Source organism: Nerophis ophidion, linkage group LG01, assembly GCF_033978795.1.
Source record: "Nerophis ophidion isolate RoL-2023_Sa linkage group LG01, RoL_Noph_v1.0, whole genome shotgun sequence".
Classification (NCBI taxonomy): domain Eukaryota; kingdom Metazoa; phylum Chordata; class Actinopteri; order Syngnathiformes; family Syngnathidae; genus Nerophis; species Nerophis ophidion.
In genome coordinates, this window is record NC_084611.1 from 44,133,819 (window position 1) to 44,148,780 (window position 14,962).

A 14,962-nucleotide genomic window follows, 5' to 3' on the forward strand; every position below is an offset into this window, starting at 1 on the left:
GGTTTACAGAAGAAACTAGAGCTCCAAAACTATCATGTAAATGGAACGCAAATGGTGTGCGACTACACTTTGTTTTCCATCAAGCATGGAGTGATAGTTTAATAACTTATAAACGTATGCTTTCCTTAGCTAAAGCTAATTACTACTACAATCACATCCGCCTCAAGAAAAACGATCCTAAATGTTTGTTCAGTACAGTAGCATCGCTAACCCAACAAGGGACTCTTCCCAGTAGCTCCACCCACTCATCAGATGACTTTATGAATTTCTTTAATAGGAAAATTGAACTCATTAGAGAGATTAAAGACAACACATCCCAGCTACAACTAGAATTTATTAACACAGATATGAATGTATATACGATAGAGATGCGCGGTTTGCGGTCTCATCTGTGGCAGTCCGCAGTTTAACCGCGGGTCGGGCGGTTGACATGACGAAAAAATAGATTTTAATTAGATTCGGGCGGGTGTGGGTTGAACTATCCGGAAATATTTTATATGCATGGTTCTGTGATCGGTATCCTTTGCCATTCAAAGTGCCGTTTAAGACCCGTGTCATAAAGCGAAGAGGACAATAAGAGACGCTATTATTCTCCTGAATGACTGCCAGTAGTCACCCAGATAATTAGTCGCCTAGTACAACATGTACGATCTGCTTGTCAGTCCAGCATCATGTTGTGTGTGGCATCCGCGGCAACACGCACACGACTGCAAAGCATACACTGGGTGACACAGAGCACACTAATGGTTGTGATATAAACAATTGTAACACTCTTAGTAATATGCGCCACGCTGTGAAGCCACACCAATTAAGAACGACAAACACATTTCGGGAGAACATCCTCACAGTAACACAACATAAACGCAACACAACAAATACCCATAATCCTTTGTATTCATGACACTTCCTGACTATTTTATACACCCCGCTAGCAGCAAACCATCGCCCCCCCGTGCGTTGGTAAGGTGGGCGGGGTTGGGGGCGCGGGGGTGTAAAATATATTCAGGATATGTCACGGATACAAAGGATTATGGGTATTTGTTGTGTTGCATTTATGTTGTGTTACTGTGAGGATGTTCTCCCGAAAAGTGTTTGTAAATCTTGTTGGGTGTGGCTTCACAGCGTGGCACATATTAGTAAGTGTTAAAGTTGTTTATATCACAACCATCAGTGTACTCTGTATCACCCAGTATGCCTTTCAATCCTGAACGTGTAATCGCGGAGGCTGCACACAACATGTTGCCGGACCAACAATCGGTTCGTACATGTTGTTGAAGGTGTCTAAGTCAATGGCTTCACAGCACGCCCATATTGTTGTAATCAGGATGAACGCTATTGGATAGTCGCGGGAACGTTAACGGCTCCAATTTTCATCATTGGTCTGTGAAACAGGTTTAAATAACTGTGTGTGGTAAAGGCGGACAACCTCTGATGTATATCAGTGGGCGGTTGGCGGGCGGGTACGGTCCTGATAAAATGTTGGTTCGGGTGGACGGCGGGTGGATGACGACTTTGGTGATGCGGATGAGGATGATATAATTGCCTATCCGCGCATCTCTAATATACGACGAATATTGCCCTCCAAAATAGTTTCTCTCTTTTTGATTAAATAACATTAGAGGAACTCCTATGTCGTGTAAATGGGATAACAAACAACATGTTTACTTGACCCACTTCCTGGGAAACTTATCAAGGAACAGTTTGTAATATTAGGACCATCAGTGTTAAATATTATAAACTTATCACTTTCCTCTGGCACTGTTCCCCTAGCATTCAAAAAATAGGTTATTCATGCTTTGCTCAAAAGACCTAACCTCGATCTTGACCTCATGGTAAACTACCGACTGGTGTCCCACCTTTAGTTTATTTCGATAATCCTCCAAAAAATTGTTGCACAGCAGCTTAATGAACACTTAGTGTCTAACAATCTTTGTGAACCCTTTCAATCCGGTTTCAGGGCAAATCACTCTACGGAGACAACCCTCGCAAAAAGGACTAATGATCTACTGCTAACAATGGATGCTGATTTTTAAACAATGGATGCCCGCTAACTTTTTGCCACTCAACGCTAAGGAAACGGAAATGCTGATTATCGGTCTTGCTAGACACCGACACCCATTAAATAATACCACATTTGACAACCAAAACTATTACACAAGGCAACTCGGTAAAGAATCTGGGTATTGTCTTCAACACAACTCTCTCGTTTGAGTCACACATCAAGAGTGTTACTAAAACGGCCTTCTTTCATCTCCATAATACCACTAAAACTTGTTCCATTTTGTCCATTAGCGACGCTGAGATCATTATTCACGCGTTCGTTACGTCTCGTCTCCATTACTGTAACCTATTATTTTCGGGTTTCCCTATGTCTAGCATTAAAAGATTGCAGTTGGTACCAAATGCGGTTGCTAGACTTTTGACAAGAACAAGAAAGTTTAGATCATATTAGGCCTATACTGTATATACCTTTATATACATATATACTTATATATATACCTACACTGGCTCACCTGCACTGGCTTCCTGTGCACTTAAGATGTGACTTTAAGGTTTTACTACTTACGTATAAAATACTTAAGGGTCTAGCTCCATCCTATCTTGCTGATTGTATTGTACCATATGTCCCGGCAAGAACTCAACTCAAAGAACTCCGGTTTATTAGTGATTCCCAGAGCCCAAAAAAAGTCTGTGGGCAATAGAACGTTTTGTATTCGGGCTCCAGTACTCTGGAATGCCCTCCTGGTAAGAGTTAGAGATGCTATATCAGTACATGGTCCCACCTAGTGTCTCAATAGATTTCAGGACAGTCCCTTCTTCCTCTCCAGGCAGTCTACCCACACCTTTGTCCCCAACTCTTCAGCGGGTGTTGTAGGCTCTCTTTAGGCGTCTCATCAACGGTCTGTCGGGCCAAATTTTGCACTTTTCGCAGTCTGCTGTAGGAGTCTAGGTCAGGTTTGCGATCCAGCACTTAAGGAGGCCCAAACACCAAGTCGACAGATGTGCAAAGTTCTCATCCTAACATTAGGGCTGACGGGGTGCACTACAATGACTAATGGACTGCTGTCCAATACGCTCACAAGACCAGCAGCAGGCGCAGGTCCCAGTCCTTCTGTTAGTGGGTGGTAGAATCGACAAGCTGACTGGCCACGGTGCGGTCAAAGCGTTCTACTGGGCCATCAGTCTGGGGATGCAAAGGTGTTGGCATGTTCTTTTCTATCTCCAAACGCTCAAAGCCGTGGAGCTTCTCTGGTGTGGCGAACTGGCACAACATCTCATTGATCGGCACTCTGGTCAAGTATGGTGTCGGCTTGAGGCCACTTGTTGTTGAAGTAATCCATTGCGACCAGGACCCAACTGTTTCCTCGCTCGGTGACCAGGACTTCAACAGCCACCTGTTCCATGGGTGCCCCCAGCTGCGCGCAGTGCAAAAATATTTGGTGTAGAAATATGTCTTGCTTCAAAACCAAAGACCCACTTCTGGTGATTTAAGACTGAAGCAATCCATCCTGTCTCAGAACCAGCCAATAAGGTGACAAGTGTGCAGGTGAAGTTTTCTGCACTGATTTTTTTTAGACTAATATTATTACACACAGGCTACGCGTGAAGCTACGCAGGGGTAGGGGGGACAACGGCGTCGCCTACACAAGTTAAGCGAGGCGATAGTATACACCAGACTTTAGAGCAATCAGTGCTGTTGTGCAAGTAGTTAGTGTGTGAAAGTCTCACCATACTCCAAAGCATTCATAGCCTTCTTCATCTTCACTCTTTGAACTCCTAAGAAATACACAATAAATGTTAATGTTGTGTTTTCAACAAATCAATTCACCCAAAACCCACCCTTGTCCCTCCTCCTCTCATTCCCAAAAGCAATATGACAATTGAAAGTTCTCTCTAATTTTCTCTCTCTCTCTTATATATCCTCTCCTTCTTTCTTTCTGTAGCAGCGTTAACTTACTCTTATGCAATCTGAAGTTACTTGGGATCAAAAATAAATACTTCAAAAAAATCTTAAATTTCTCTGGGCAGTTCTTAATTGAATCTGAAAAATTCCAAAACAAAATAAAACTTAAAAATGTGCATGGAATTCTGACTAAAAGTCTCTGTTCACCAAAACTGCAAACTCCACATAACCAAATGATATTCAGAATGGTTGCATCTGGTTTCTAGTTTTTTAATTTGGTTGTTAAAAAGTAGAACACAATCTCACAAAGGAGATAAAAAGTTGCTTTCAAAAGAATCGTGTAAATGTCTTACCTCCTTTTAGTTCTATCAGCACTCATAGTCCGTTTGTCCTCTTTTTCACGCTTCCTCCCATGGCTGCAAGTTACACAATAAAAATCATCAATTCAGTGATTCCTCCAGAACAATTTGCATGTTGCATTTCTTAACTAAGCCAAAGCGGTGGTCGGCAAACTGCGGCTCTTTGGTGGAGGAGTTCAAGTACCTCGGAATCTTATTCACGAGTGAGGTAGGAGTGGATCGTGAGATCGACAAGCAGATTGGTGCGGGGTCTTCAGTAATCCGAACGCTCCGTTGTCGGGAAGAAGGAGCTGAGCCGGAAGGGTAATGACCGAAAGTACAAGATCACGGGTACAAGCGGCCGAAATGAGTTTCCTCCGCTGAGTGGCAGGGGTCTCCCTTAGAGATAGGGTGAGAAGCTCTATCATCCGGGAGGAACTCAGAGTCGCTGCTCCTCCACATTGAGAGGAGCCAAATGAGGTGGTTTGGGCATCTGGTAAGGATGCCACCCGAACGCCTCCCTAGGGAGATGTTTAGGGCACGTCCGACCGGTAAGAGGCCACGCCGAAGACCCAGGACGCCTTGGGAAGACTATGTCTCCGGGCTGGCTTGGGCACGCCTCGGGATACCCCTGGAGGAGCTGGATGAAGTGGCTGCGGAGGGAATGGTGAGGCATGCTGGCAACAAAGAAGTAGAGGGGAATACGCTGAATACGCTCCCCCAAGTACCACTACATAGCCTCCACCTAGCAGGTTGACAGTCCCCAATTATCTAACTGCCCAACATATAGTGACCAGGACTTCGACAGCCATCTGTTCCTTGGATGCCCCAAACTGCGCTCAGTGTACAAATATTCAGTGTAAAAATAATTCTTGCTTCAAAACATAAGACCCATTTCTGGTGATTTAAGACTGAAGCAATCCATCTTGTCTCAGAACCAGCCAATAAGATGTCAAGTTTGCAGGTGAAGTTTTCTGCACTGAATTTTTTTAGACTAAATTATTACGCACAGGCTATGCGTGAAGCTACGCAGGCACAGGGGGGACGACGGCGTCGCCTACACAAGCTACGCAAGGCGAGAGTATACACCAGACTTTAGAGCAATCAGCACTGCTGTGTGTGTAATTAGTGTGTGAAAGTCTCACCTTACTCCAAAGTTCTCATCGCCTTCTTCGTCTTCACTCTTCTTTGAACTCCTGAGAGGTACACAATAAATGTTAATGTTGTGTTTTCAACAGATCAATTCACCCAAAACCCACTCTGTGCCTCCTCCTCTCATTCCTAAAAATAATATGAAATTTGTAAGTTCTTTGTCTCATTCTCTCTCTCAACCCATTTATCATTTAATTTATCATTTCTTTGGCAGCGTTAACTAGTTCCTTTGCAATCTGATGTTACTTGGGATCTCAAATAAATACTTCAAAAAAATCTTAGGTCTCTCTAGAAAATTCTTTATTGAATAGAAAACATTTCAAAACAATAAAAAAACTATAAAACTGTGCATGGAATTCTGACTAAAAGTCTCTGTTCACCAAAACTGCAAACTCCACATAACCAAATGATATTCAGACTGGTTGGATCTAGTTTCTAGTTTATTAAAGTGGTTCTCAAAAAGTGGAACACAATCTAACGAAGGAGCTAAAAAGTTGCTTCCAACAGAATGGTGTAAAAGTCTTACCTTCTTTTAGTTCTCTCAGCACTCATAGTCCGTTTGTCCTCTTTTTCACGCTTCCTCCCATGGCTGCAAGTTACACAATAAAAATAGTCAATTCAGTCATTGCTCCAAAAGAACTTGCATGTTGCATTTCTTAACAAAACCAAAGCGGTGGTCGGCAACCTGCGGCTCTTTAGTGTTGCCCTAGTGGCTCCCTGGAGCTTTTTCAAAAATGTAGGAAAATGGGAAACGGATGAAATTACATTTTTTGTTTGAATATGGTTTCTGTAGGATCACAAACATGACACAAACCTTCCTAATTGTTGGAAAGTCTACTGTTTAATATATTTGCGTACATGCTTCACTGATGAGAGTATTTGGCGATCGCCGTTTCGTCCTACTAATTTCGGCAATCCTTGAACCCACGGTAGTTGTGTGGACTGTGACGCCACAGTTTGTTTACATGTACAACTATCTCCGATGCTGCAACAGAAAGACGTATCGTATGTCACTCCTTCTGTCTCATTTTGTCCACCAAATGTTTTACGCTGTGCGTGAGGGAACAAAGGTGAGCTTTGTTGATGTTATTGACTTGTGTGGTGTGCTAATCAGACATATTTGCTCAGTGCATGACTGCAAGCTACCGGTAATCGATGCTAACATGCTATTTGGGCTAGCTGTTTGTACATATTGCATCATTATGCCTCGTTTGTAGGTATATTTGAGCTCATTTAATTTCCGTTACATATGTCGTCTGTGTATTTAATTTATATTTGCATGATTTGGCGACTTGTCCAGGGTGTACGCCGCCTTCCACCTGGATGCAGCTGAGATAGGCTCCAGCAACCCTCGCGACCCCAAACGGGACAAGTGGTAGAGATGCGCGGATAGGCAAGTATATCATCCGCAAACCGCATCACCAAAGTCGTCATCCACCCGCTGTTCCCCGAACCAACATTTTATCAGGATCGTACCAGCCCGCCAACCGCCCGCTGAAACAAATCAGAGGTTGGCCGCCTTTACCACTCACAGAGCTATTTAAACTTGCTTTACAGAGTAATGAAGTCAATTGGAGCCGCTAACGTTCTCGCGACTATCCAATAGCGTTCATCCTGATGACATGAATGTGGGCGTGCTGTGCTGTGAAACCATTGCTTTAGACACCTTCAACAACTTGTACGAACCGATTGTCGGTCCGGCAACATGTTGTGTGCAGCTTCTGCAATTACACGTACAAGATTGAAAGGCATACTGGGTGATACAGAGTACACTGATGGTTGTGATATAAACAACTTTAACACTTACTAATAGGCGCCACGCTGTGAAGCCACACAATACAAGATTGACAAACAAATTTCGGGAGAACATCCTCACAGTAACACAACATAAACGCAACACAACAAATACCCACAATCCTTTGTATCCCTGACACAACTGAATATATTTTACACCCCCGTCCCCCAACCCTGCTCACCTTACCGACGCACGGGGGTGGCGGGGTTTACTGCTAGCGGGGTGTATAAAAAAGGAAGTTTCATGAATACAAAGGATTCTAGGTATTTGTTGTGTTGCGTTTATGTTGTGTTACTGTGAAGATGTTCTCCCGAAATGTGTTTGTCGTTCTTAATCAGTGTGGCTTCACAGAGTGGCGCATATTACTAAGAGTGTTAAAACTGTTTATATCACAACCATTAGTGTGCTCTGTGTCACCCAGTATGCCTTACAGTCGTGTGCGTGTTGCTGCGGGAGCCACACAAAACATGTTGCTGGACTGACAAGCAGATCATACAAGTTGAAGAAGGCGACAGAGTCAATGGCCTCATAGCACGCCCTAATACTTATTATCTGGGTGACTGCCGGCAGTCATTCAAGAGAATAATAGCGTCTACGATTATCTTCTTCGCTTTATGACACGGGTCAAAAATGGCTCTTTGAATGGCAAAGGTTACCGATCCCAGAACCATGTATATCAAATATTTCCGATTGGTTCAAACGCCACCCGCCCGAATCTAATTAAAATCTATTTTTTCATCATGTCAACCGCCCGACCCGCGGTTTATCCACGGACTCCGTGGATGAGACCGCAAACCGCGCATCTCTAACAAGCGGTAAAAAATTTATGGATGGATGTCTCATGACACATTATCTGTGCGTTATATTGGCTGCATTTCTGATAGTTGTTTGTGTGCCCTGTTGTTCCAGACCACAGCAAACATTACCCAGCTTGCAAAGATTGTAACAAATCCATTAAAAGAAGACAGCATGCCATTTCCTTTAACTTGGACACACACATCTATACCTTCGGCCATTCTAAGCTGGTCATTTCCAGGAGTTATCTCACCCTCTGAAAAGGCCCCAATTTACTAATGTTGTAAAAATGTGTAGAATAAATTTTACATTTCAAATTTCTGTCTTTGAAGATTTACATCAGCCTGCGACACATAGTCATTTTAATAGCAGGCTAACATATTCACTTACATCATGTGTTGTCTTCATTATAACTCTTGTATAAGACTTTTAAAGTCATTTTGATAGTAGGCTAATATAGCTGATATAGTCACTTACATCATGTGTTGTTGTCATTATCACACTTATATAAAACTTATAATTTTTGAGGCTCCAGAAAAATTTGCAATTTTGTATCTTTGGCCTAATATGGCACTTTCAGCATTTTGGGTTGCCAACTCCTGGCCTAAAGTCACATTTTACAGAGGTGTCCAAAGTGTGGCCCATAAGCAGACCACAAATTATTACATTCATCAGCCCTGCATGGCTTATTGCGAAAAAAAACCAAAACCCAACAAACTGTAAGCATAGTGTGTAAAAGTCTCACCATACTCTAACGCTCTCATTGCCTTCTTCATTTTCACTCTTTGAACTCCTGAGAGGTACACAATAAATGTTAATGTTGTGTTTTCAACAAATCAATTCACACAAAACCCACCCTGTCTCTCCTCATGTAATTCCCAAAAGCAGAATGATATTTGAAAGTTCTCTGTCTCATTCTCTCTCTTCTTCTTCCTCTCCTTCTTTCTTTCTGTAGCAACGTTAACTTTCTCCTTTGCAATCTGATGTTACTTGGGTTCTCAAATAAATACTTCAAAAGCTGTGGTAGCTTTCTCTGGACAATTCTTTATTGTATAGGAAAAATTCCAAAACAATATAAAACTACAATTCTGACTAGATATCTCTATTCACCAAAAGTGCAAACTCCACATAACCAAATGATATTCAGACTGGTTGGATCTGGTTTCAAGTTTATTAAAGGGGTTCTTAAAAAAGTGGAACAGAATCTCACAAAGGAGCTAAAAAGTTGCTTCCAAAAGAATGGTGTAAAAGTCTTACCTCCTTTTAGTTCTCTCAGCACTCATAGTCCGTTTGTCCTCTTTTTCACGCTTCCTCCCATGGCTGCAGTTACACAATAAAAATCATCAATTCAGTGATTGCTCCAAAACAACTTGCATGTTGCATTTCTTAACAAAACCAAAGCGGTGGTCGGCAACCTGCAGCTCTTTAGTGTCGCCCTAGTGGCTCCCTGGAGCTTTTTCAAAAATATATGAAAATGGGAAATGATAATAATAATAATAAATTAGATTTATATTGCGCTTTTCTAAAAACTCAAAGGGCTCACAAAGACGTGGGACTCATCATTCATTCACACCTGGTGGTGGTAAGCTACATCAGTAGCCACAGCTGCCCTGGGGTAGACTGACGGAAGTGTGGCTGCCAGTTTGCGCCTACGGCCCCTCCGACTACCACCTGTCATTCATTCATCATTCATTCACCAGTGTGAGCTGTACCGGAGGAAAAGGGTGAAGTGTACTGCCCAAGGACACAACGGCAGCGATTTTTGGATGTCAATGGGTGGGAATCGAACCTGCAACCCTCAGGTTTCTGGCCGGCCGCCCTACCCACTACGCCATGCCGCCCCATCCAAATGATGGATGAAATTAAATTTTGTGTTTGAATACGGTTTCTGTAGGATCACAAACATAACACAAAACTTCCTAATTGTTAGAAAGTCTACTGTTTAATATGTTTGCGTACATGCTTCACTGATGAGAGTATTTGGCAAGCGCCGTTTTATCCAACTAATTTCAGCAGTCCTTGAACCCACGGTAGTTGTGTGCACTGTGATGCCACAGTTTGTTTACATGTACAACTTTCTCCAATGCTGCCATAGAAAGACGTGTTTTATGTCTCTCCTTCTTTGTCTCATTTTGTCCACCAAATGTTTTATACTGTGCGTGAGTGCACAAAGCTGACCTTTGTTGATGTTATTGACTTGTGTGGAGTGCTAATCAGGCATATTTGCTCAGTGCATGACTGCAAGCTAATGAATGCAAATATGCTATTTAGGCTAGCTGTTTGTACATATTGCATCACCATGCCTCGTTTGTAGGTATATTTGAGCTCATTTAACTTCCTTTATTTATGTTGTCTGTGTATTTAATTTATATTTGCACGAGGTGGCAACATGTCCAGCGTGTACGCCGCCTTCCACCCGAATGCAGCTGAAATAGGCTCCAGCAGCCCTGGCGACCTTAAACAGGACAAGCGGTAGAAAATGTATTGAAGGATGTCTCATGACACATTATCTGTGCGTAATATTGGCTGCATTTCTGATAGTTGTTTGTGTGCCGTGTTGTTCCAGACCACAGCAAACATTACCCAGATTGCAAAGATTGTAATAAATCCATTAAAAGAAGACAGCATGCCATTTCCTTTAACTTGGACACACACATCTATACCACAGCTATCGTCGGGTACATTAGGGACGGCAGCGAGGAGGAGTTTCGGAGCCTGTTGAATGACTTTGCTGTCTGGTACCACACGAACCATTTGCAACTCAACCCGTCAAAGACCAAGAAGCTGGTCATTGACTTTGGGAGGTCGAGTCCATGGTCACAACCTTTTGTGATCGAGGGAGTCGAGGTACAGGCCGTGGACTCATTCAAGTACCTCGGGGTTTGGGTGGACAATAAGCTGGACTGGACTGTTAACATGGACCACCTGTACAAGAAAGGACAGAGCAGGCTGTACTTCCTCAGGAGGCTGCGCTCCTTCAGCATTTGTAGAAAACTCCTGTGGATGTACTACCAGTCTGTGGTTGCCAGTGTTCTGTTCTACATGGTAGTGTGCTGAAGGGGCAGTACATCTAAGAAGGACAGCTCCAGAATGGAGAAACTGATCAGGCGGGCCGGTTCTACAATCGGAATGAAACTGGACTCACTGGTGGTGGTGGCAGAGAAGAGGACTGTGGAAAAACTAGTGAAAATCCTGGATGATGCCAGCCACCCTCTGCATAGTGTTATCAGTAGTCAGAGGAGCCTGTTCAGTGCTAGACTGCTTCATCCCAAGTGCAGGAACAAAAAACTCAAAAACTCCTTCGTCCCACACGCCATTAGACTGTACAACTCCTCTCTGGGGAGGGGGGTGGGGGGTACTAGGATGACGGGGAATGCAAAACAATAACAGTGCAATACTTTTTCATAACATGGTCTCTACTGTCTACTTTGTCTTGTTATATTCTTTTTTTACTGTTATATATTTTTTCCCATTGTTGTTTGTTATTTTAATTCTTATTGTAATATTTTTCTATTTTGTTTCCATTTAAACCCCCATTATTTACTTTTTAAAGTGATCTCAACTCTGTACACTGCTGCTGAAATTTTAATTTTCCTGAAGGAATCAATAAAGTACTATCTATCTATCCGTCTATCTATCTATCTATCTATCTATCTATCTATCTTTGTCCATTCTAAGCTAGTCATTTCCAGGAATTACCTCACCGTCTGAAAAGGCCCCCGTTTTACTAATGTTGTAAAAATGTGTACAATAAATTTTACATTTCTGTCAATGGAGATTTGCATCAGCCTGCAACACATAGTAATTTTGATAGTAGGCTAATATAGTCACTTACATTATGTGTTGTCTTCATTATAACACTTGTATAAGACTTTTAAAGTCATTTTGATAGTAGGCTAATATAGCTAACATAGACACTTACATCATGTGTTGTCGTCATTGTAACACTTATGTAAAACTTTTTAAATTTTTGCGGCTCCAGACAAATTATCTTTTTGTATCTTTGGCCTAATATGGCGCTTTCAACATTTTGGGTTGCCGACTCCTGGCCCAAAGTCACATTTTGCAGTGGTGTCCAAAGTGTGGCCCATAAGCAGACCACAAATGAATACATTCATCAGCCCTGCATGGCACATTGCGGAAATAAAACCCCCAACAAACTGTAAACATAGTGTGTGAAAGTCTCACCATGCTCTAATACTCTCATCGCCTTCTTCATTTTCACTCTTTGAACTCCTGAGAGGTACACAATAAATGTTAATGTGTTTTCAACAAATCAACTCACACAAAACCCACCCTCTCCCTTCTCCTCTCATTCCCATAAGCAATATGACATTTGAATGTTCTCTGTCTCATTCTCTCTCCCTTCTTTTTCCTCTCCTTCTTTCTTTCTGTGGTAGCGTTAACTTTCTCCTTTGCAATCTGATGTTACTTGGGATCTCAAATAAATACTTCGAAAAGAGCTTAGCTTTCTCTGGACAACTCTTTATTGTATAGGAAAAATTCCAAAACAATATAAAACTGTGCATGGAAATCTGACTAAAAGTCTCTGTTCAGCAAAACTGCAAACTCCACATAACCAAATGATATTCAGACTGGTTGGATCTGGTTACTAGTTTATTAAAGTGGTTCTTAAAAAGTGGAACACAATCTCATGAAGGAGCAAAAATGTTGCTTCCAAAAGAATGGTGTAAAAGTCTTACTTCCTTTTAGTTCTCTCCGCACTCATAGTCCGTTTGTCCTCTTTTTCACGCTTCCTCCCATGGCTGCAAGTTACACAATAAAAATCATCAATTCAGTGATTGCTCCAAAACAACTTGCATGTTGCATTTCTTAACAAAACCACAGTGGTGGTCGACAACCTGCTGCTCTTTAGCGTCGCCCTAGTGGCTCCCTGGAGCTTTTTCAAAAATGTATAAAAATGGGAAACGATGGATGAAATCACATTTTGTGTTATTATGGGTTCTGTAGGATCACAAACATGACACAAACCTTCCTAATAATTGGAAAGTTTACTGTAAAATATGTTTGTGTTTATGCTTCACTGATGAGAGTATTTGGCAAGCGCAGCTTTGCCCTACTAATTTCAGCAGTCCTTGAACTCACCTTAGTTCGTTTACATGTACAACTTTCTCCAATGCTGCCACAGAAAGACGTGTTTTATGTCACTTCTTCGTTGTCTCATTTTGACCACCAAACTTTTTCTTGTGTGTGTGAATGCCCAAACGTGAGTTTTGTTGATGTTATTAACTTGTGTAGGGTGCAAATCAGGACTATTTGTTCAGTGTATGACTGCACACTAATCGATGCTAACATGCTATCGAGGCTAGCTGTTTGTACATATTGCATCACTATGCCTCGTTTGTAGGTATATTTGAGCTCTTTTAATTTCCTTTACTTATGTTGTCTGTGTATTTAATTTATATTTGCATGTCTCATGACACATTATATGTATGAAATATTGGCTGCATTTATGATAGTTGTTTGTGTGCCATGTTGTTCCAGACCACAGCAAACGTCACCCAGCTTGCAAATCTTTTAAAACAAGACATCATGTCATGGGAGGAGTTCGGGGAAACCATGGAAAACGACTTCCGGACTGCTTCGAAGCGATTCTGGACCACCATCCACCGCCTCAGGAAAGGGAAGCAGTGCACTATCAACACCGTGTATGGTGTGGATGGTGTTCTGCTGACCTCAACTGCGGTTGGTGTGGATAGATGGAAAGAATACTTCAAAGACCTCAATCCCACCAACACGTCTTCCTATGAGGAAGCAGTGCCTGGGAAATCTGTGGTGTGCTCTCCTTTTTCTGGGGCTGAGGTCGCTGAGGTAGTTAAAAAGCTCATCGGTGGCAAGGACCCAGGGGTGGATGAGATCCGCGCGGAGATCCTTAAGGCTCTGGATGCTGTGGGGCTGTCTTGGTTGACAAGACTCTGCAGCATCGCATGGACATCGGGGGCGGTACCTCTGGATTGGCAAACCGGGGTGGTGGCTCCTCCCTTTAAGAAAGGGGACCGGAGGGTGTGTTCCAACTATCGTGGGATCACACTCCTCAGCCTTCCCGGTAAGGTTTATTCAGGTGTACTGGAGAGGAGGCTACGCCGGATAGTCGAACCTCGGGATCAGTAAGAACAGTGTGGTTTTCGTCCTGGTCGTGGAACTGTGGACCAGCTCTATACTCTTGAAAGGGTTCTTGAGGGTGCATGGGAGTTTGCCCAACCAGTCTACATGTGCTTTGTCGACTTGGAGAAGGCATTCGATCGTGTCCCTCGGGAAGTCCTGTGGGGAGTGCTCAGAGTGTATGGGGTACCGGACTGTCTTATTGTGGCAGTCCGATCCCTGTACGATCAGTGTCAGAGCTTGGTCCGCATTGCCGGCAGTAAGTCGGACACGTTTCCAGTAGGGGTTGGACTCCGCCAAGGCTGTCCTTTGTCGCCGATTCTGTTCATAACTTTTATGAACAGAATTTCTAGGCGCAGTCAAGGCGTTGAGGGGTTCTGGGGTGGTAGCCGCGGAATAAGGTCTCTGCTTTTTGCAGATGATGTGGTCCTGATGGCTTCATCTGGCCGGGATCTTCAACTCTCACTGGATCAGTTCGCAGCCGAGTGTGAAACGACCGGAAAGAGAATCAGTACCTCCAAGTCCGAGTCCATGGTTTTCGCCCGGAAAAGGGTGGAATGCCGTCTCCGGGTTGGGGAGGAGACCCTGCCCCAAGTGCAGGAGTTCAAGTATCTAGGAGTCTTGTTCACGAGTGGGGGAAGAGTGGATCGTGAGATTGACAGGCGGATCGGAGCGGCGTCTTCAGTAATGCGGACGTTGTACGGATCAGTTGGGGTGAAGAAGGAGCTGAGCCGGAAGGCAAAGCTCTCAATTTACCGGTCGATCTACGTTCCCATCCTCACCTATGGTCATGAGCTTTGGGTCATGACCGAAAGGACAAGATCACGGGTGCAAGCGGCCGAAATGAGTTTCCTC

General features: G+C 43.1%; 1 protein-coding gene across 6 annotated transcripts in view; it reads right to left on the minus strand.

Moving 5' to 3' along the window:
• The window catches only part of LOC133555214 (zinc finger CCCH domain-containing protein 13-like), a 55,510-nt gene that overhangs the window by 15,042 nt on the left and 25,506 nt on the right, over positions 1-14,962 (minus strand). For 4 of the 6 annotated variants that reach the window (XM_061904824.1, XM_061904817.1, XM_061904801.1 and 1 more), the window contains 8 exons: positions 12,688-12,750; positions 12,173-12,220; positions 9,242-9,304; positions 8,730-8,777; positions 5,921-5,983; positions 5,388-5,438; positions 4,258-4,320; positions 3,730-3,777 (listed from right to left, as the gene is read on the minus strand). In XM_061904824.1, the coding sequence (XP_061760808.1) occupies positions 3,730-3,777; positions 4,258-4,320; positions 5,388-5,438; positions 5,921-5,983; positions 8,730-8,777; positions 9,242-9,304; positions 12,173-12,220; positions 12,688-12,750 (447 nt within the window). The remainder of the gene's footprint in view (positions 1-3,729; positions 3,778-4,257; positions 4,321-5,387; positions 5,439-5,920; positions 5,984-8,729; positions 8,778-9,241; positions 9,305-12,172; positions 12,221-12,687; positions 12,751-14,962) is intronic. The other 2 variants (XM_061904834.1, XM_061904808.1) reach the window with 1 other exon arrangement.